The sequence below is a fragment of the Puma concolor genome, chromosome C2, assembly GCF_028749965.1.
Source record: "Puma concolor isolate L17-30 chromosome C2, mPumCon1.1.hap2, whole genome shotgun sequence".
Lineage (NCBI taxonomy): Eukaryota > Metazoa > Chordata > Mammalia > Carnivora > Felidae > Puma > Puma concolor.
Genome location: NC_141675.1, coordinates 38,202,509 through 38,224,935, shown reverse-complemented (window position 1 = coordinate 38,224,935; position 22,427 = coordinate 38,202,509). Strand labels below are relative to the sequence as shown.

Here is a 22,427-nt window from a genome sequence, read left to right as displayed (position 1 = left end):
AGCAGTGTAGTTGAGGGTGTGAAAAATGGGGATGGGAATAAATTCAGCTTTTCTTGGCAATATGCTGTTATAATCTATAATTCCTATTTTCCTTGACTTAGCAAATAACATTTCTAGGAATTTATTCAACAGAAATATTCCCTTAAACATAGGATGGTTTATATAATTGTGCTCATAACAGCATTATTTATATTAATAAAAAATGAGAAACATACTAAATATAGAAAAAGATGTGATTGTTCCTATAAATTATGGTACAGGTGTACATTAGAATAGCATAAAGTCATTAAAAATGGTAATATAGCTGTCTTGCAGTTATTTTGAATCCTCTAGCATCAGGCATAATTGTTGGTATTATAGGTGCTTAACAGAATCTGGCTTTTATTTTTTAAATATGCTCTTACCTATAGTTTTACAATGTTTTAAAAAAAATTTTTTTAATGTATATTTTTGAGAGAGACAGAGCACAAGTGGGGGAGGGGCAGAGAGAGATGGGAGTTACAGAATCCGAAGCAGGTTCCAGGCTCTGAATTGTCAGCACAGAGCCTGACACAGGGCTCGAACTCCCCAACCACGAGATCATGACCTGAGCCGAAGTCGGACGCTTAACCGACTGAGCCACCCAGGAGCCCCTAATTTTACAATGTTATACCTTATATACTCTTGTAAATAACCTAGGAACATAGTGTTATATTATTCTTATTACTTTTTAATAAAAATCATCATAGTGACTTCTGGTTAAGCGTGGTGGGTTAAACACATGTGTTTATTTCTGTCCTTTCTCAAAATCCCACCAAAATTACAGTAAGGAAATTTAAAAGTTTAAACCCACAAAGACAAAAGGGACCTGGAATGGAATTAACAGAAGAGAGATACCAATAAAATTTTGGAAGATAAAAAAGCAGATGGTCAGTGGTAACTGGATTGGCAGAGAGAAGAGGGGAAAGTCAATGTATCTGCCAGAGGGGAGGGGCAGTACCCAAGAGAAGCAAGCTGATCTGTGCCCCACATTTCTTGGAAGGCCCCAGAGCATGGGTGGTTGGAGTTATGTTTGAAAACCTTTTAAGAGCAATTAGCCTTCAAGGTTCCCTCCTTTGCTCCAAGCAGTAAGAGGGCAGTCTCCTTTCCCATCACAGCAGGGCTTGTTCTCTGAGAACCAGAGGGGCTCTGGACTTGTAACTAACTGCAAAGCCGGCAGATAGGGCCAGGCCGAGGTATGGCACTGAAAACAGGTTAATGAAATTATGTCTACACACTGAATGGTGAGGCCCTCCCAACCACCTTTCTCCCTGCTCCTCCCAAGAAAACAGCAGCAAGGTTTTAAACCTCAGGCAAGACATTGAAAGATTTTAGAGAAAACAAAGAGCCCTTCAGATAGGACCTCCAGATAATTTGGGAGACCCAGTGAAAAAGCCAGCCTGTCCCCAGTCACATTATGGGGACAAGCCCTGTCATAGAGCTTCCAGTCAGCCTCACTTCAGCTCTGAATATGAATAGATAGACAGGGGTTGCTGGACCTTTGTGGAAAGCCTCTAACATGAAAGGGTGGAGCCCCAAACATAAAAAACAAACATACAAACAAAAATAAGGAAACAGAGACAAAACACAGGGCAGAAGAAAATTTTAAAATGATTATTATCCTTAGATCAGAAGAGGTATTGTGTGTGTAAAAATAAAACAATGCCAAGAAAAAAAGAAAGAAAATAAGATAAAAACACAGTTGGAAAATAATAAGTGGAAATGGAAAACATTGATAAACTTGAAGAAGATACCTCAGAAAAGAGAACAAAAGGAGGGGAGATGAACTATTGGAGAGGAAAGATAAGAAAATTAGAGGATCTATTCAGGAAGCCCCATCTGACTAATGAGAGTTCTAGGGGAAAAGAATGGAGAATATGAAGGGGAGGGAATAAAGAGATGCTACTCAGCACAGTGAATGGAAAAAGACAAACACCAAGGCACATTTTTGTTCAACTTAGATGAGAAAATCCTACAAGCTTCTACAGGAGGGGAAAATCACATAGAAAGGGAAAAGAACAACATCAGCCTATTAGAAACTAAAAGGCAGTGGAATGATGTCCTAAAAATTCTGATGAAACGGGTGCCTGGGTAGGTTAGTCAGTTAAGCGTCTGACTCTTGGTTTCAGCTCAGGTCATAATCTCACAGTTCGTGGGTTTGAGCCCCACATCTGGCTCTGTGCTGATGGCATGGAACCTGCTTGAGATTCTGTCTCCCTCTCTCTCTGCCTCTCCCCTGCGCGTGCGCTCTCTCTCTCTCTGAAAAAAAAAAAAAAAATTAAAAAAAAATTTTTTTTTAATCTGATGAAACTTATTTTAAAGCTACAATTCCAAACCCTACCAAACTGGTGGATAGATGTAAGCACAGAATAAAGGTGTTTTTATTTTTTTACTTTTAAAAAAAAATTTTTTTTTCAACGTTTATTTATTTTTGGGACAGAGAGAGACAGAGCATGAACGGGGGAAGGGCAGAGAGAGAGGGAGACACAGAATCGGAAACAGGCTCCAGGCTCTGAGCCATCAGCCCAGAGCCCGACGCGGGGCTCAAACTCACGGACCGCGAGATCGTGACCTGGCTGAAGTCGGCCGCTTAACCGACTGCGCCACCCAGGCGCCCCTAAAGGTGTTTTTAGAAACGCAAGATCTTTAACTTTTTCTCAGTGTTGACCCTTTGTAAGAAAACTATAAGAGGATGAGCTCCAACAAAATGAGGGATTAAAGCAACCAAGAAAAAAGATATAGCAGCCCTGTGGGGATTTCCTGAGTTGGAGGAAGCCAAGTCCTGGCCTCCTAGCTGTGCGACAGGCCTTGTGAGAGGCCAGTGAAGACTGGACAGAGAGAGGGCAGGAGGGTGGAGGGCTCTAGGATGGATGTTTCCAGGAAGAAAATGGAAGTGACAAGATACCAGTGCCTCGCCATTGTGAAGAGGGGTTTTAGAGAGAGCTAGAGAAAACTAAGGAAATTCAAAGAACAAAGCAACTATTAGCCTTAGGAAAGACAAAGAATTGTACAATTAGTCCAGTAGTGAATAATTTTATGTAATCATAGTAATGGAAATCCTGACTTGATTTAATCAGATTTTGACGGGCACATCAGGGAAATAATAGGCAGCAAAGAGAAAGTTTAAAAAGGATAAATCAAGAAATAGCACAAGCTTTTATTAAGCAAGGAGATAGATGCCGAACAAAACAGTTGAGTTAAATTGGTTGCCTCTGAGGAGTGGGAATCAGGGATGGGCGAGCACTCATTTTTTTTTTTTTTTAGAATCTTATAGTGCTATTTTAGATTATAAACTATAGACATGATTTTTTTTTTATTATAAGAATTGGGTTTAAAAACAATTTTAGTTCTCTCTTGTAGCAGCCTAATGCTACTATGTAAACTCTGTTTCTTGCTCATTCAGGACAACCCTGGCTGCTCACATTTGCATCTATTCTGTTTTAAATGTGTTTATTACCTTACTATGATTCTTCTCATCCCAGAAGGGAAGGGCTTTCTGTTTCATTCCTAGTAAAATAGTTTAATTTTGTGTTCCTGATCCATTACAGATTTCTCAGAAACAAATGACAGATTATAAAAGTATTTTCCTAAAAATATCATTTTAGAGGTTTCCTTTGGGCATTGCATAGAAATCAGTTCCAGCCTATAAAAGCTTTCCAAAAAAGTCATAGTCGTGTCATTAGGAAGAAAACAAGGGTGCTGTATGACAAAAAGGCCCCTAGCTAACAGAGGTACCCCCTGGCTTTTATGTCTGTTATCCTTAAGCCAGTGTGTCCCAGGGGCTTAGGGAAGGGCTGCTTTTTCTTCAAGATTCTCCACCAATCATGTTTATTTTCTTCTGGGTCAACTCATGTTGACAACTCCTAGAAAACTGAAGGAATATCCTAACGTGACTCCAGTCCTTTGTTTCATTTTTTGAAAGTGTGAAGAAATTGGCAAGATTTAATTTCTGTGACTTATCTGTAATGTTCTGTCACAAAACACACTAAGAAAAAAAAGGAATAGATATCCTTACTTATAAAAAATTATAGGGGGCCTGGGTGGCTCAGTTGGTTAAGCGTTTGACTTTGGCTCAGGTCATGATCTCGTGGTTAAGGAGCTCGAGCCCCACATAAGGGCTCTGTGCTGACAACTTAGATCGGCTTCAGAACCTCTGTCTCCCTCTCTCTGCCCATTCACTGTGCATGTGCGCTCTCTCTCTCTCTCTCTCTCTCTGTCTCTCTCAAAATTAAACATTTAAAAAATGAATTAAATGAAATAAAAGATTATAATCCTGTATACACTAAAAGGGAGATTATAACAAAGCAGACCACTTGGGATGGGCGTTTTTACAAACTTTTGGTGCCGTGTCTCACGTGTCTTAGTGGAGCCCCAGCTTGCCCCAGAGAGGCACTCACTGCCAGGTTTTAGGTCACATGGACTTTTGGAGTTTATGTTTTATCCTAGCTGGATATACGTTGCTGTGCCAGCAGCTGATATTTAATGACTATTTGATGATTTGCAGAAGAAATGATCAAATGACATAGGAAATCTCCAAACTAATCACAGATCTAACATATGTGAAATGAAGGTAGAAGACATTTTTCCCGCATCTCCATCCTTACTTTCTTTGCACTTTTTTGATGCCTGGCCCAGGAATGCATGTAGGTTCAGTTAGTCAGACACGTAAATCAGAGTGGAACAATTCTACCCTGCGAAAGCTTCACGTTCACTGCAAGACAGGGAAGATGCCACAGACCCTGGGAGGCTCTCTGGGCCCTGTATATGCTAAGGGGGCCACCAAAAGCAAGGAGAGAACAGTAGAATAGTGGGTTCTGAGAGATGAAAGAGTTAAGATAACGCCCCCGCCCCACCGAGTCTGGACACTGGTTGAGGGAGGGAGGTGGGATCCTAGAGAAGGTAGTATGGCCAAGACTTTGAAATTGGGGTGGTGGTTGATAGTCTGAGATGGGGAGAAAGGATTCCAGGTGGGAATATACACGTGATCTCATAGAAGTGGGAAAGGAAAAGGACTGGGTGTGTTTGAGGATGGGGAGATTCTCACCCAAGATACGAAGAGCTGGGGGGAAGAGGAGACCAGCATGTCCGACTCAGGTGGGCCTTGCACACCATTATTTTCAGGACTTTGGACTTTATTCCATCCTTTTATTCATTCCGCAGCTACTCATTTAGTTAATCTACAGTTTTGGGGATGTAGTGGGGCAGCTACCAACTTCAGTGGAGAGGCCTGCATGCCCTAAGGCCAGGGTGGCCTTATGTCCTCATTTGTCCTGGGAAGTTCCAATATATACCTGTCATTTAGGACATCTCACACGATTTACCATTTGTCCTGGATTTTTCATTGTTTTAAAAGAAATATTACTACTAATAGTTGTTTTAAAATCATCCAGGATGGGTGTGGTAGAGCTCTTTGAATTTGCATCTTCTGCTGTGGTCTTGTCTAAAAGTGTATCATGCACATGGGGCGCCTGGGTGGCTCAGTCATTTAAGCATCCGACTCTTGGTTGGCGCAGATCACGAGCTCACAGTTCATGGGATCGAGCCCTGCGTGGGGCTCTGTGCTGACAGCGCGGAGCTTGCCTGGGATTCTCTCTCTCCCTCTCTCTCTGTCCATCCGTGCTGACGGCACAGAGCTTGCTTGGGATTCTCTCTCCCTCTCTCTCTGTCCCTCCCCCACTTGTGCTTGCTCTCTCTCTCTCTCTCTGTCTCTCTCAAAATAAATAATCATTAAAAAAAAAAATGTGTCACGCACATAGTGCCCAGTGTTCTGTCGTCAACACCTGGTTAAACGTGAAAGACAACTGTGTCTTTGCCCAACACAACTAACACCTTCCAAGGACAGCATTTAAGATGCACACTAATCACATGAGGTAGCTCTGGCATTAGCCACGAGGTTCAGCTACTCCTTCCTGTCTTTGTGGGAGAGGGGACAAGTATTTGATGCTGCTATTCCCATCAGCCCGTGATACCAGGGCTGTGGTTTGTGCCCTGGCCAGGGAGACACCGGAAGTTACCAGGCTACCAGTTGGCTGATTCAGTAGACAACAAGGGAAGTATAGGCTTGTTGTACGAGAAATACATGCTGGGAAATGGAAGCTGAGCTGTCTTGCTGTGGAGTAGTCTGACTGCTCTTGCTACGGTGGTTTTGTTATTTACTGCTTGGTGTAAATGTATAGCTCTTTGTTTTATAAATATTCATTGTATGGTAGTGCTTTTTAAAATTTTATTGTTTGGTGATGCTTTTTTATTTTGTAGTAAACCCTTTCAGGAACGAACAGCTCAAGAGCACATGTTTAATGAAAATGAAATAGTGAATTTCTGGTTTTCAAGAAAGTTGACGATGAATGCATAACTTGCTCAAAAGATTTGTCATCACTTACATCCATGGTAGAGTCCTCGTGACATCAGCCACAGGAACACTAGAAGATGTACATCTGTGGAAGGGAACACAGTATTGCCCCCTTATCTGCAGTTTTGCTTTCCACGGCTTCAGCTACCCACAGTCAGTGGCCCAGAAACGGTAGCAACCTAACGCTGTGTCATAGTGCTCGCATCACTCACTGCATTTCATCTCTCATGTAGGCTTTTTATCATTGCATATCATCATAGGAAGAAAATGGGTGAATGCAATACAATAAGATATTTTGAGAGAGAAAGACCACATTCACATAACGCGTATTGCAGTATATTGTTATAATGGTTCTGTTTTCTTATTAGTGTTTGTTGTTAATCTCTTAGTGTGCCTAATTTGTACGTTAAACTTTATCATAGGGTTTTATGTAGAAGAAAAAACATCATATATATAAGCTTCTGTACTATCTGAGGTTTCAGGCATCCACTGGGGGTCTTGGAACATATTCCCCATGGACAAGGGGGGTTACTGTACTCTACATTTAAACTTTATCTCCTCCCCCAACCAAAACCTAAACCACAACTCTTTGCTTAATTGCTTGTCTCCCCATCCTGGCTGTAACTACCTCAGGGTTCCCATTGCTCTGGATTCTGCTTTGTTTTTCCTTCAAGTGTTTCCCATCTGTGTTCTCTTGGCAGGCTTGAGTTCAGTAACCTTCACAGTGCTAAATGGGCCCACCGCAGCCCTGATCTCCCCTCTGACATTTTCTTCCTCACCCTTGGGCAGCATTTGCAAAAGAGGCATAATCTGAAGCCCAGCCTCTTGTTCATTTCAGAGCCATGTCCTCAGCTAAAAGATCCTATTTCTTTTCTCAGCTCAAGAAGTACTCATGGCTGCTGATCACCTTCTTACCCCAACTGACCAGCTGCAGATAAAGGAGTCAAAGGATCATGGTAGTGGTGGTGGAGGTACTGGTTACACTTTTAAAGGGGCCATTGAAATTGCAGATGTACCTCAGTGATGCTGTATTTACCACTTGTGCTATTACTCCAAATTGCCTATTGCCACCCTGCTATTCACACAGCCTGAGACTGTCCGCTCCTTTGGTGGCTGTATTACAGTGTTAATTCATATAGAGCTTATATGCAGCAAAAACAACAAGGATGTCTCCATAGTCACCTGTCACAGCACTGCTGGGTAAGGACAACAGGTGACTGTCACTATCCATTCATTAATCAGGGTTATTAACACAAAGTGCAAAGCTATAACAAACAGCCCCCCAAATCTCAGTGGCCTAAGCCAACAAATGTTTAATTTCTTAGTCCAGTGCAGCTGGATGGCCATCCTGGGCAGTTCTCCTTTGAGCATTAACTCCTCTGTGGCTCTGCTGTCTCTTAGAACCTTCCTGTTTCCTCTGTTGAATTCCCTCCTTAGAGCAAAAAGAGAACTCTAGAAGGATTGCACCAGACATTCAATGGCTGGGCCTAGAGGTGGGGACATCACTTCTACTTACATGCCATTGACCAAGACCCAGTCAGCGGCTCCAACCTAACTGCAGTAGAGGCTGGGAAATGCTGACTTCCTCCGTGCCCACATGGAGGAAACAAGATTGGTGAGCATCTCTTCAGTCTCTGCCACAGGCCATGGAAAACACAGTTGGGTAGAAGTCAGATCTGGGCTTTGCCACTGATTCACTGGGTGGTTTTTAAGTAAGTCACCATAACCACTCTGAGCTGTTTGTAACCTCTTACGGGGGCCCTAGTGCTGCCTACCTTGTACCTGTGAGTTTGCATTATTATGTACATGTATGTGCTAGTAATAGGGGTTGTGACTTGCACAGTTTTTTTTTAATTAAGATTATAAGGATCCCAGTTATTTATTCAATAACTACTTTTTGAACGCCTCTGATAGCCAGGCATTGGACTAGCCACCAACAAGCTCTGATCCCTGGATCTTACATTCTGATGGAGAAACATACGATAAATAATCTATAAAGAAATAACATGGCTAGGTGAGCTACATGATCTAAAGCAACTGAAGGGCTCAGCGTAGACCTCTCTGGAAAGGTAACACTTGAGCTGAGACCTAAAGGATGATGCAGATAATGAGTATCAGGGAGGAGAGTGTGCCAAGCAGAGAGACCAACCTGTGCAAAGACTCTGAGGTGGAAAACTAGTTTGGAGGGTTCCTTGAACTGCCAAACTGTTGTATGAGACGGAAAGATTAGGTCAGAGAGAGATAGTTAGGGGCAACCTCTCTGTGTCTCTGTTTCTTCACCTGTAACCTCCAAAATGGGCTAGTAATGTTAACTTCATAGGGTTGCTGTAAAAGATTAAATGAAATAATGTGTCAAGTCCTTAGGAAAGTATCTGGCATGTGATATACGCTAAGTGTGTGGCCATAGATGGTGAGTGAGGATTTTATTCCAAGCACAGTGGGAAAGTTTTAGTTTACAGCAGAGGAGTATATAACCTAATGTCCACTAGTGCTGGTAGTCTGGGCTTGAGTTGGGGGTTTCCTTCCTTCTTCCAGACATGAGAGTATAAAGGGTTTTTGTGTGTGTGTGTGTGTGAAATTACTAATCCTCCCCCACCAAATGTTCAAAACATCACCTTATTTCCATTAATCCCTCTTCAAATATTTAAATATATACAGGCTATTTAAATATACACAGAATATACATGAATGCGAAAAATCTTAAAAAAAATTTTTTTTAATGTTTATTCACTTTTGAGAGCGAGAAAGTGAGCTGGTGAGGGGTAGAGAGAGGGAGACACAGAATCTGAAGCAGGCACTAGGCTCTGAGCTGTCAGCACAGAGCCCAATGTGGGGCTCGAACTCACGAACCGCAAGATCATGATTTGAGCTGAAGTTGGATACCTAACTGACTGAGCCACCCAGGTACCCCCGTGAATAAGACTTTTTAAGATTCTGATTTATACCCCTCTTGAATATAGCCAAATATTTGTGCATAGTTTGCACATAAGTTTCTTTGAATTACATTTAGGGGTGTATGTGAGATGACACTGAGCTGCTGTGCCTCTTGAACTTTGTGTAAATAAAAATGTGGCCTTGTATTTTAGAGCATGCTTCCCAAAGGTCTGTTTTTGGAAGAGGAAAATCTCAGAAGATTAAAATGATGGCTTTAAAAAAAAAATCAGACATGCTTCAGAAACAGATTTTTGCTCACATTAGTAAATAAAGTGTTAGAAGAAAAGCTACAGATACAAAAGAGTTACCATTTCTACAGAAATCTACTCCTTACAAAAGAAGCTGCCCTCATATTTGCGTTTTGCTCATAGTATCCTGAAAATGCAGACCATCAGCTTAAAATATAGTTCCCCTGTTCATTCTCTGGAAGCAGCTCTGGCATGAGCATCAGGAGACTTGGCACATTTGCCTGTGACAGTAAGGACATCCCAGGGGCTGCAGGGTGAGCTGAGGTCATTGTCGCAGCACAAGGCTGTGGCCCACACAGGACTCAGCTGTTGACAGGGAAAAACATGAATATACAATTGTTTTTCTACAGGCAGATAATGAATCCCCTGGTCAATATAATCTCACAAAACAGCAGCTTTGTCTCCATCACCACCAAAAAAGCATCTTAATGGAGTTTCTGCATTAAGTGTTAGCATTACAGGAGATTTGAAATATAAGGTTTCCCAAAAGATATGCATCTTCTTTTTTTTTTGTAAAGAATGACCTAGAAAGGAAAGCAGCCTTCTGGAACTCTGCTGCTGCTGGTGGGGGTAGGAGATATTAGGACATAAGAGGCGGAGCTGCCAAGCAGGTGCCTTGTCCAGGTTTGTGCAAAGAAGCTGGTGTTCCATTTAGCACCTGATGGATTTATTCATTTAGCAAATCTTCATGATGCCCCTCCACTCGGGCCATGCGCTGTGCTGTCTAGAGGCTGGGATGCAGCAGTGACCAAGGCAGGAGGGAGTCTTGCCTCCTTGAGCTCCATCTTCCAGGGAAAACAGACAGTGAAGGAGTAGGTGGGTTGAGCCACCCCATGCTCAGGCACCTGCAGGGCAGGCTGCTAACTGGGCAGAGCCCATCTTGGGAGGAAGAGCTGGGAGTCTGGGAGTGCGTACCTTCAAGAAGAGGAGACCTCGAAATGAGACCCTCAGCATGGGCGAGAGAAGGGCAGATGTGAGAAAGTATTCTAGGCCGAAGGAATAGTTTGTGAAGGGTGTCTGTGTTTTTGTTTTTATTTCTCCCCTTTGTCTTCTTCCTCACCCGGAAAACTCAAGGATGCCCAGGCTGGAGAATGATATGTACAGCATTATCCCATTTTCATTCATTTTTAAAACAGACACAAAACAACTGTGTATTTTGCATGGATACATATACATTTAAATAAAAGTATTTTGGTTTATTTTTTAAAGTTTACTGATTTATTTTGACAGGGAGCAAAAGTGGGGGAGGAGCAGAGAGAGAGGGAGAGAGAGAGAATCCCAAGCAGGTTCCCTGCTGTTAGCACAGAGCCCAACATAGGCTCTGTCTCTTGAACCATGAGATCATGACCTGAATGAACCAAAATCAAGAGTCAGGCACTTAACCAATTGAACCACCCAGGTGCCCCTACATAAAAGTACTTTGAGGTATGTTTTAAAAATACTTATTTTTTGAGAGAGAGAGAGAGAGCGCACGAACATGGACAGGGGAAGGGGAGAGAGACAGGAGGACACAGGATCTGAAGCAGGCTCTTCACTGATGAACCCTTGAGATCATGACCTGAGCCAAAGTCAGCCGCTCAACCGACTGAGCCACCCAGGCACCCCTGATAGTAATTTGAATAGCACAGAAAGAAACCCACTAAATTTGTGACAGTGGTTGCTTCTGAGAAAGGAGGGGGAGATAAGGCCTGGGATGGGGATGACAAACCTCATTTTATCTGAAAACAAATTTTTAAAAAAAAATTTTAGTGTTTTATTCATTTTCTGCGGGAGAGAGAGAGGGAGACATGATATGGGGCTCAAACTCATGAACCATGAGATCATGACTTGAGCTGTATGTAGTCAGACATTTAACTGAGCCACCCAGGCGCCCCATTTATCTCAAAAATTTTAAGGAGACTTTAAAAATGTGTTGACAGGGGGTGCCTGGGTGGCTCAATTGGTTAAGCGTCCAATTCTTAATTTCTGCTCAGGTCATGATCTCGGGGTCATGAGATTGAGCCCCACATAGGGCTCTGCACTGGGTGTGGAGCCTGCTTAAGATTCTCTTCGTCTCCTTCCTCTGCCCCTCACCCATTTGCACATGTGCTCTCTCTCTCTCTCAAAAAAGCTGGCAAAATGTTAACAATAATTAATTCTGGATGGCTGGTACCCAGGTGTTTGTTGTATTACTCTACGTATGTATCTCTATATATACAAAAATCAGGAGTACAGACTATAGTGGTGGGGTCATCTTTGGAGAATATGCTTTACAAAGTCCTTTGGAATGACCATCTAGGAACTCTTAGCAAAGTTCACATCACAGGGCATCAGATAATCTTGGATTACTCTCATAAAAATGAAGACCAGCTGTTGTGGTGAGAGAGTTTGCGGCAGTATGCGTCTCCCTCACAATAGATTGCTCTTTGGCCTTCAATGCAAGATGGCGTTTGTTTCTGGTTATGGTAGACCTCAACTGATACAGCTCTCTGCATCCTTCCTTTAAAAGAGTTTTTGCCAGGGTTTGTTATTGGGATCAAGGTGTGTTCAAAATTTCAGTGATGTAACCTTGTTTCTACTGCTGACCATATGCTGACTTATCCCACTGGAAATGAGTATCCAGCTTGACCACAGAAAAGAATCAACAGAACTTTCTCAGTGTCAAAGAACTGAGAACTTACCAGTGAAACAAGACTCTGCCCTCTTTTGCCCCCTGTTTGCTCATCTTGTTGCAGAAAGACCCTGGGACAATCTTCCTCATTTCTTATAAATTTTAGCCCCTGGCTCACTGTCCCTGTCTTCAACACTTTTCCTGGTTGTAATTTATAGTAATTTCAGTATCTACATGGAGGATCCTGTTGGGTCTTACAGCTTCTGTCCTCCCATGCACTTACCCTCCATTGTTCCTCTGGCACCCACTTCCATTATCCTCGTCTCCACCACAATCTATGTTGTAACTGTCCTCACCTCATTGATTTATGATTTCTGTCCTTACCCAGCTTAGATTCCATGGGCCATCATTATGGTCACTCCTCTGCCTACGTTCTCAACTCTGGACCCTCTCTTCCTCCACAGTCCTTGCTTGGCACACCGCACCCCACTCTTCCAGCCTCCCAACCCTGCTGCTTAAATCCAACTCTCCACCTGCCCTGCACCTCTACCCAGGGGGCTGTGTTTAGCTGGGGAAAAACACAACCATGAAGAGGAGACTCACTTTTTTTTTTTTAGGTTTCTGTTTATTTAAAAAAAATTTTTAATTGTTTATTTAAAAAATTTTTTTTTAATGTTGATTTCTGAGACAGAGAGAGACAGAGCAAGAGTGGGGGAGGGGCAGAGAGAGAGGGAGACACAGAATCTGAAGCAGGCTCCCAGCTCTGAGCTGTCAGCACAGAGCCCGACGTGGGGCCCGAACTCACAAACCGTGAGATCACGACCTGAACTGACGTCAGTTGCTCAACCGACTGAGCCACCCAGGCTCCCCAATGTTTGTTTATTTTTGAGAGAGAGAGAGTGTGAGCAGGGGCAGCGAGAGAGACACACACAGAATCCGAAGCACAGGCCTCACTTCTAATTTATTTAACTCAAATGGGCCCTCAGCACTCCTGACACTCCTGCTGCCCTTCCTTGATCCACTTAAACACCTTCTCCCCTGTTCTCAGACTCCCAGTAGTTCTTCTCACAGCCACGTTTGCTGCTGATGACCTTGTTTTCTATTTCATGGAAGAAAAATTTCATCTGCTCCCACAGCCTCACCTATAACCCCACCTGCACCTGCCTCCCTTCTTCTTACTAGGCAGAAAGGTGCATCTAGGGCCACCGCCCCAATCTGTGCCTTAGGGCAAATCCTCCCTTGCCTACCCAAGGACAATTCCCCAGCAACTGTCCCTCTCTCCTACTCTGCTCAGTTTTGCCCTCTCTGTGGAGTTATTCCCATTGGCATGCAGATGAGACTTAACATAGCCCATTGTAACTCTCCTGCCTTGACCCCACACCCCCTTCCAGGTACCCACATATTACTCTGATCATCTTTCCAGCAAAGTTCCTTGAAAGGCTTGTCCCTATTTATTTTCACCAATTCTTCTCACCCATTTTCTCTTGATCTTCTCTTATCAGGCTTTATCCCTGGTGCTCCACCAAAATAGCTTTGTCAGAGTTACAGTGACCTCTAGTTGCTAAACCCAGTGACCATTTCTCAGTCCTCATCCTCTTTGACTCAGCAGCCGCACCTGACTCGGCTGGCTAGTTCTTTCTCCTTGAACACACTCTTTTCACTTGGTTTCTGGGTACCACACCCTTCTGACTGGTTCCTAACTCAGTCTCTATCTCGGTTTGACCTTATCTGGAAGTTGTGATGACATCAGAGTGCTCCAAGGGTCAATCCTTCCACCTCTTCCCTTCTTTTATATCTATACTCTGTGGGTGGAAGAGACTCATAGCTTTGAATTACCATCCACACAGTTTATCTACACTTTTACACATACAGTCACTCTTCATTCAAGGACAATCCACATTCAATTAATCTACTTCAGAAATGGTTTTCTTGACCAAAAAATTTTCAGTGATTGATAGATTGCTTATATTTAAGGTTACAGATGTGGCATCATATTTTTCTAATTTTCTGATGATAGGCTAGAGATTGTCTGCAAAAAAAGATCAACACAACAATAACATCAACAAAAGCCCAGAGAAATACTACAAGAGATATCTCAGAATGTGTCAAAATTAAATTGCATTTTCTGTTATCAGCTTCATAGCCTGTGGCTTTGGAGCTTCTAATACTCACCCTTTTAAGATAAGCTCCTAGCAATTAGAATACAGCCATGACAAAGCCAAAATATTCTCTTGAGACTACTGCACTCCAGTTTTTAACCATGGGGTGTGTATGTGTTTGATACAAAAGGCAAATAGCACTGAAACACTTCATCTTATCACAGAAAAATGAATTTATGACATTGAACTCACCAACATGGAAAGCCGTATTTATCTATTGACCCTTGAGTATGAGATAATTATTTAAGATGAATAGAAACCAACCGCTGTTGGTGGTTGTGGGTTTGTTTTGTCTCTTAAATCACTGACTTTTGTCATCTGTAAGATTTTACAGAATGAAATTCTTAGGCCATTCAGTGGGGGATCTCATCTAGTTGAAAAGGTAAAACAAATCTGATTGAGACTTTATGACCAAATACTTGAATGAATAAGTTAAAAGATGGTGTGAACTAGAAAAGAAATGGGGATTTTGTTAGGATCCTGCCAAATGTAGGGTGTCTGGATGGCTCAGTTAAGCATTTGACTCTTGATTTCAGCTCAGATCATGATCTCACAGTTTGTGAGATCGTGCCCTGTGTTGACCTCTGCACTGACAGTGCGGAGCCTGCTTGGGATTCTCTCTCTCTCCTTCCCTCTCTGTCCCTCCTCTGATCGTTTGTGCACAAGTGCCTGCTCTCTCTCACTAAAAATAAGTAAATAAACTTTTTAAAAAAATCCTGCCAAATGCTTTTGTAGCCATTTTTTTCTGTCTGTTCAGGAAACAAGAAGGGAAGCATCATAAAAATTATATGGAAGAAATTATGGTGAAGAAAGTCTTATGAGAAGTGAAAACTCATATTTTTTATTAGTACATTGTGTTTCAAGGTTGCCTAGTGTATAAAGTTTTCATGTGAAAAACAAAAACTCAGTGACTTGAGAAGAGATGATTTGTTAATTACTCAGTGTAATCAGTGTAAGTAGTTGATCTAGATTTTTCAGGACCCAAACTGAATTATGTATAAGTTAAATATATGATTGCCAAATAATCCCTTCAGTTGGATCTTCATAGAGAGATTCTACATATAGAGATTATCCTGTTGGATTATTTGTGAAAAATGATATTTTGTAAGTTTCTTTGCCAAGCAATACCTCTGGGTGCCATGGTGTTTTACAATATGCAAATGTGTGCTAAGGTCCAATCAGGACTGATATTCTTTGTAAGCAGTGACTTACCAATTAATAAGACTGGCCCAATATTTTGCAACTTTGTTGAGATAAACTCCCTAGGCATAAGATTGTGTACCCTAATGAATTGTGGGATTTTCCAAAAGAGAGTAAATACTTATATTTTATTAGGAATTCGTTATGGTAGAAAACCTTTGCTGAGTTCACGTTTGAGGGAAGAAAAGCATCATCTTGAGTATTATACTTTCATCTGCTCACTTTAGTAATTGGCTAGACGTGAAGGCCTCAGGTATTGTTTTCATGACATGGTTTTCCATTGGTCTTTTTCTTTACAGGTTCCTGAGGGAAAAGTAGTAGTTCTTAATTTCCGATTCATAGATCTTGAGAGTGATAACCTGTGCCGCTATGACTTTGTGGATGTGTACAACGGTCACGCCAATGGCCAGCGTATTGGGCGCTTCTGTGGCACGTTCCGGCCTGGAGCCCTTGTGTCCAGTGGTAACAAGATGATGGTGCAGATGATTTCTGATGCCAACACAGCTGGGAATGGCTTCATGGCCATGTTCTCTGCTGCCGAACCAAATGAAAGAGGTATCGTTTCCACATAATGCTAATAACAGCAATAATGATGGCTCACAGTTACTGGATGCTTACTGTGTGTTAGGCTGTGTTCTGGGCACCTTAAATGTGTTCACTCCTTTAATCTAAAATTTAAGACCAGTTCTTCTCAAAAATAGCTGGTAAATGCCACTAAACCACTAGGAAACCATTCAAAAAAGTCTCTTTTTCTTAAAGCCCATGTGATTCTTATTAAAATTCAAATACAGAAACTTATGGGGTAAAAATGGGAAGCTTACATACGTATATACACATACAGATACAGATACGTACCCCTTCACTCCTCTATAGTCCCCTCTTAGAGCCATGGTGGTGGTCCCATACCTTTGTATATGCACTTATACATATGTACTTCTGCAATAGCTTCTTAAAAATGTAAGTGGGGCCATACATTCATAGTGTTTCACAGCTTTTTTTTTCTTTCACTGAGAACTATGTGTGGGGGAATTTTCACGTCGGTGCATATGAGCACCCAAGGGTAGAAACCTCTACCCTTAAAAGATCATTGTAGTGGGGCGCCTGAGTGGCTCAGTCAGTTAAGGGTCTGACATTGGCTCAGGTCATAAATTCATGGTTCATGAGTTTAAGCCCACATCAGGCCCTCTGCTGTTGGCACAGAGCCCACTTCAGATCCTCTGTCCCCCTCTCTCTCTGCCCCTCCCCTGCTCACGCTCGCTCTCTCTCTCAAAAATAAGTAAATATTTGTATATGTATAAAAAAATGTAACTGCAGTGGGCAAGATTTGTTAAATTTGGAGCCTTTAGCTTGAAGTCATTCCCTAATCTGTTCTTGCTTTGAGCTATCGTGCAACATTACTGGTCTGAGAGGTCAGAGGACAGAATCTGGGGCTGACAGAGCAGCCAGAATGTTTGGAAGGAAATCATGGCTGGAAGCTACAGAGGAATTGAGGCACAAAGTATACATATAAAATCTACCTAAATCTTTGGCTTGCAGCCAAACTCTACATGTGCAGAGGAGAGTCCAGTTGGCCTGGCACAAAAGCATCAGCTGAAACATGAAGGTGAACAAGTGTTGCCTGCTGCCAGGGAGACCGACTTTGAGCTTGAGTCTAGGCAAGTGAAATTCCTGCTAGAACAAAAGTCATTTTTCACAGAAACACAACAGAATCTAGAATCTCTAATATCTAATATCTCATAATATCCAGTATCTAGTCATCTGATAAAACCAAAAAAGTGTGTCTAGAGTCCAGTAAAAAGCAGTCAGTAAAAACCAATCCTAAGATAACTCAGATGTTACAGTTGGCAGACAAGCACTTTAAAGTAGCTATTATAAATATGTCTAAGGACATAAAATCTAAGGACTTAAAGGGAAATACATGTGTAATAAGTAAACAGACTGAAAATTTCAGAAGAGAAGCTAAACTATAAAAAAGAATAAAAGTAATTCTAGAACTGCAAGATAGAGTCTGAAATTTAAAAATTTACCTGGTGGGCTCATGAGCAGATTGGGGATGGTACAAGAGTCAGTGGATTTGAATAGAAATGACCTAGTCTGAAGAACCAGGAGAAAAAAAGATTAAAGGTAAAAAGCCTCAGAGACCATTGAGGCAATATCAAGTGGTCTAATGTGTAATTTGTGTCCCAGAAGACAGTGATAATAGTGCAGGAAAAATGTCTGAAGAAATAATGGTTTGAAGCTACCCAGATTTAGTGAAGAACATTAATTTATAGGGCCAAGAAGATCAACAAACCCCAAACAGGACAAAAAAAAAAAAAAAAAAAAAAAAGCCATACTGAGGAACATTAAAATTATAGAAATCTAAGTAAAAAGAGAAATTTTCATGGCACCTGGGTGGCTCAGTCAGTTAAGCATCTGACTTGATCTTGCATTTGAGCCCCACGATAGGCTCTGTGCTGACAGCTCATAGCCTGGAGCCTACCTTGGATTCTGTGTCTCCCTCTCTCTCTGCCCCTCCCTGTATCACACTCCGTCTCTCTCAGGGAAAAATAAAAAATAAAGAAAATAAAAGATTTAAATGCTTCAACCTCTAGGGGAAAATTTTTAGTAGTTTCTTCTGAAGTTAAACATCTACATCTACATCTACTCTTGGACTAGGAATTGCTCTCCTGGGTATTTGTGCGAGCAAAATGAAAACGCATGTCCACAAAGAGATTTCTACAAAAATGTTCACAAAAGGTCCATTCACAATAGCCCAAACTGGAAACACCCAAATGAATATCAGCGGAGAAGAGGTAAACAAACTGAGGTATTTCCATATGCTGGAATATTACTCAGCGGAGTGAAGAAACAAACTGCCAACTCACACAGCAACATGAATGCCTCTCCCTATAAGCAGGGGAAGCCAGACCAGAAGAATACACAATACACTATGCCTTTTATATGAAGGTCCAGAGTAAAACTACAGTGGAATTTTTCAGATAAGTGGTGTGGAGAGGCAGCAGACTGACTGGGGAGGGATACAGAAGTTTGGTAGGAAATAGATTCTATATCATCCTAGTAGTTTGGCTTTCAGGGGCAGATCAATTTTTTCAAATTAGTACAGCTAAGATTTATGCATTTCATTGTACATGAATTTATCTCCCTGAAATCTGTCAATCATCATCATCATCATCATCATCATCATCAGGTGGTGGGGATTGCACATTAGTATTAATAAAAAGAATAGTAGAATGATAATAATTGTTGAAATTGGGTGATGGATACATAGAAGCTCATTATATTATTCTGTTTACTTTGTTTATGCTTGAAATTTTCCATGAGTAAAAGTTTTATAAATTATCCAACCTCAATTTTTATAACACATTTTCTTAGAAATGCCTTTTAAAAATTATTATCTTCTGTGTCAAAGAAATATTTAAAGTATATTAGTTCCCTTAGTTTGAATTCAGTTTTTCTCTGTTAGTTAAATTCAAGTAAAATTAAATTTAGAACTTGGTGTTAAAATACCTTTCTAAAATTATTTCTCTTGACTTATCAGTCCATGTGCATAAAGATGTCTGAAATGATGTTTCTCAAATATTGTGGTTAGTTTTAGGTGGTTGGATTTGGGGTAATTTTTTACTTTTTGGTGCTTTTCTGTATTGCTGAAAATTTATAAACCCGTATTGTTTTTACAAACAAAAATTATTCTTAAAAATATTAAAGATGTATAGCATATAAAGTTTTCTGGTAGTGGGAGTTTTATATGCCAACTAATTCAAATTGTGTCCATGCACCTGGGTTTTAATCCTATTAATAAATACCTCTGTCTTGAGGGTTCTTAAAATCTGTGTAATTTGTTGAGCCTGCATGATTTCTGAATGAGTTCTTGGCCAAAGATTTTGTCTTTACTTGCCCAAAAAAATGAAAGAAAGAAAAGCGATAGCTCTCACTCTACTCCTATGTTCTCTTGTGCTGATGTGATATGTCAAGTAACAGAGATCATTCAGCATGTGTGTGGAGGGCAGGGAGATGTATGTGGAGACCATTTCTTTTTTTTTTTTTTTTTTTTTAATTTTTTTTTTTTTCAACGTTTTTTATTTATTTTTGGGACAGAGAGAGACAGAGCATGAATGGGGGAGGGGCAGAGAGAGAGGGAGACACAGAATCGGAAACAGGCTCCAGGCTCCGAGCCATCAGCCCAGAGCCCGACGCGGGGCTCGAACTCACGGACCGCGAGATCGTGACCTGGCTGAAGTCGGACGCTTAACCGACTGCGCCACCCAGGCGCCCCTGTGGAGACCATTTCTTAAGAAAAAATTTAAGAGCTTCTGTCATTGCCTGTATTTACTGTACTATCACCAATTTTCCAAATTCCCAATTTCCTTATAGTTGCATTGCCATGACCTATATCAGGATATAAACTTGGAATTTTTTTTTTCATACTTAATAACTTTAGGGGATCAGTATTGTGGAGGACGCCTTGAAAGACCTTCTGGCTCTTTTAAAACCCCCAACTGGCCTGACCGTGATTACCCTGCAGGAGTCACTTGTGTGTGGCACATTGTAGCCCCAAAGAATCAGGTAAGCTTCCCTGAAAATCTGAAGGAAGCATGCACATGTGAATTGCCTAGATGGTATGAGGGTCCCATCTCTCAAGAGCTTAGCATGCAGGGTGAGGAAGGCCCTGCTGGGCACAGGTATCTCTTCATAAAAGACCCAGATTAAAATTGCTTTTGCAAAGTCATGTATTTAATTATATAAATTATAGAAATACAATTTTTAAATTTCAATGTAAATAGTAAGCAAATCCCTGTGAAATTGTTTAACCCTGTGGAAAATGTTATAAGCAGCAGTGACTAAATACGGGAGGGTTAGAATCCCCAAGTACATGTACACGTTTCAGGTTGCCATTTGTTCACATAGCTAAATGCACCTGACAGCTTCACTGGGACAAAGCCAATGCAAGCACACCACATCTTCCCCTCAGAGAACAAGTCTGAAAGCTAATCTGCTCTGTGGATTATTTTTGGTTGTTGTTTAACATAAAATTTGTTCAGGTTCCCCACAAATAACTTTATGCAATCCTCTAAAACAATCAAGAGAGAAGGTCTTAGTTTTCCAGTGCTTATTAGTTTGTGGTTATATGAAATTTTATCTTTTCTGGGAACCACTTTTAGATATTAATTACAGGAGAAAACTTAGCATGGGAATAGACCAAGTCTACTTTGTGGATGTTGGAAAACAAAGAATTATTATTGTTACAAACACTACAGACTTTAATCACACACTAGATGGTGATCATTATGATACTGTTAAAAAAAACTTTTCTAAACTGATCTTTTGAAGGGCGCCTGGGTGGCTCAGTTGGTTAAGGGTCCTACTTTGATTTTTTTGACACAGAATCAGAAACAGGCTCCAGGCTCTGAGCCAGCAGCCCAGAGCCCGACGCGGGGCTCGAACTCACGGACCGCGAGATCGTGACCTGGCTGAAGTCGGACGCTCAACCGACTGCGCCACCCAGGCGCCCCTCCTACTTTGGCTTAGGTCACGATCTCATGGTTTGTGGGTTTGAGCCCCATGTTGGGCTCTGTGCTGACAGCTCAGAGCCCGGAGCCTGTTTTGGATCCTGTGTCTCCCTCTCTCTCTGCTCCTCCGCCCCCCTTTCTCTCTCTCCCTCTCTCTCTTTCAAAAATAAATAATAAAACATTAAAAAAATAAAAAATAAGCTGATCTTTTGTATCACTTACACAGATACTATTTGCCATATATTCATTTTTTAATGTAAAATTTTTCAGGCAAACGTACCATCCAGATTGGTGATTTGAACTCACACACACACTTTGATTGTAATCCCCAAACCCAGTTTTATTTTTAAGAATAAAAATCTGGTGATTTACTTATTGATGAAAGATTTATAAACTTATTTAACTTTTTATAGCTTAAAGTAACATTTAAAAATCACATTTCTCAACATTTAAGCAGTATGTAATTCTTGAGATGGTTTTGGTCACTTTTCTTTCTGTGACATTTGTAAATATATTGGTTTAAATAATTTCAACTTAATTATACTTGCAGATTACAAATCAGCATATTTTTTCTATTATTCATCTCTATTTAAATTTAAGCTTGGGTTTCATTTTATTAACGTGATTTTTTACTTTAGCCAATTGAGTTTTTAATCATTGTTGTAATGTTTGAAATCACTGGAAGCGCTGTCAGAGAAGAATAAACTGGGAAAATTAAATCCTGAGTAATTTCTGTGCCAATCTCTGGGCATTTTCTTCCAATAAAGACTTAACCTTCATTTTTTATCATAGTTTTCCCCTCTCTTCTCCTACTTATTTACTTATTTTTTAATCTTCTCTCTAAAAGCTGTTATATGACTAAGTAGAGAAAGGTCAGCCAATTTTTTAATAATCTGGAAAACATTTTATTACCAACTGGTGAGAAGTTATTGGACCCAGAGAGGAAGTATTTTAATACGATTTAAAGCACTGCTAAATATGAATACGCTATTATTCACCCTTAACTGGTGCTGACTTTTTAAAGGTGGGTAAATATGTAGATATGTGACAATTATGTTCAAAGCCAAAATTTACCTTTGATCCCTCCGTGATGCTGTTGCTATTATCATATTCATCTAGGTTACTGTGTGTGAGTCTTCTTTAGCTAATATCTAGGGCCTGTCCTAACAGGAATTAATGCCCATTATCTTCCCGAAGCAGCAGGGAGGGTTACCTGCCCACCTGCTGCCCAGCAAAGGTGGAGATCAGCTGTCTGGGTGCCGTGGGTATTTATGAACCCAGTGAGATTTCCTTTGATTCACATGTTGGAGGTGCTCTGGAAAAATCTGCTTGTGAGGGGAATGATTGCCTGTTAAATCAAAACTTCCTATTGACTTGAATAACTTGGACACTATTATTGGTACTTATGCAAAAAAAGTT

General features: G+C 41.0%; 1 protein-coding gene across 1 annotated transcript in view; it reads left to right on the top strand.

Moving 5' to 3' along the window:
* The window catches only part of PCOLCE2 (procollagen C-endopeptidase enhancer 2), a 68,744-nt gene that overhangs the window by 22,930 nt on the left and 23,387 nt on the right, over nucleotides 1-22,427 (top strand). Inside the window, exons 3-4 of the mRNA XM_025913857.2 lie at nucleotides 15,798-16,053; nucleotides 19,940-20,064. Coding sequence (XP_025769642.1) covers nucleotides 15,798-16,053; nucleotides 19,940-20,064 — 381 coding nt within the window. The remainder of the gene's footprint in view (nucleotides 1-15,797; nucleotides 16,054-19,939; nucleotides 20,065-22,427) is intronic.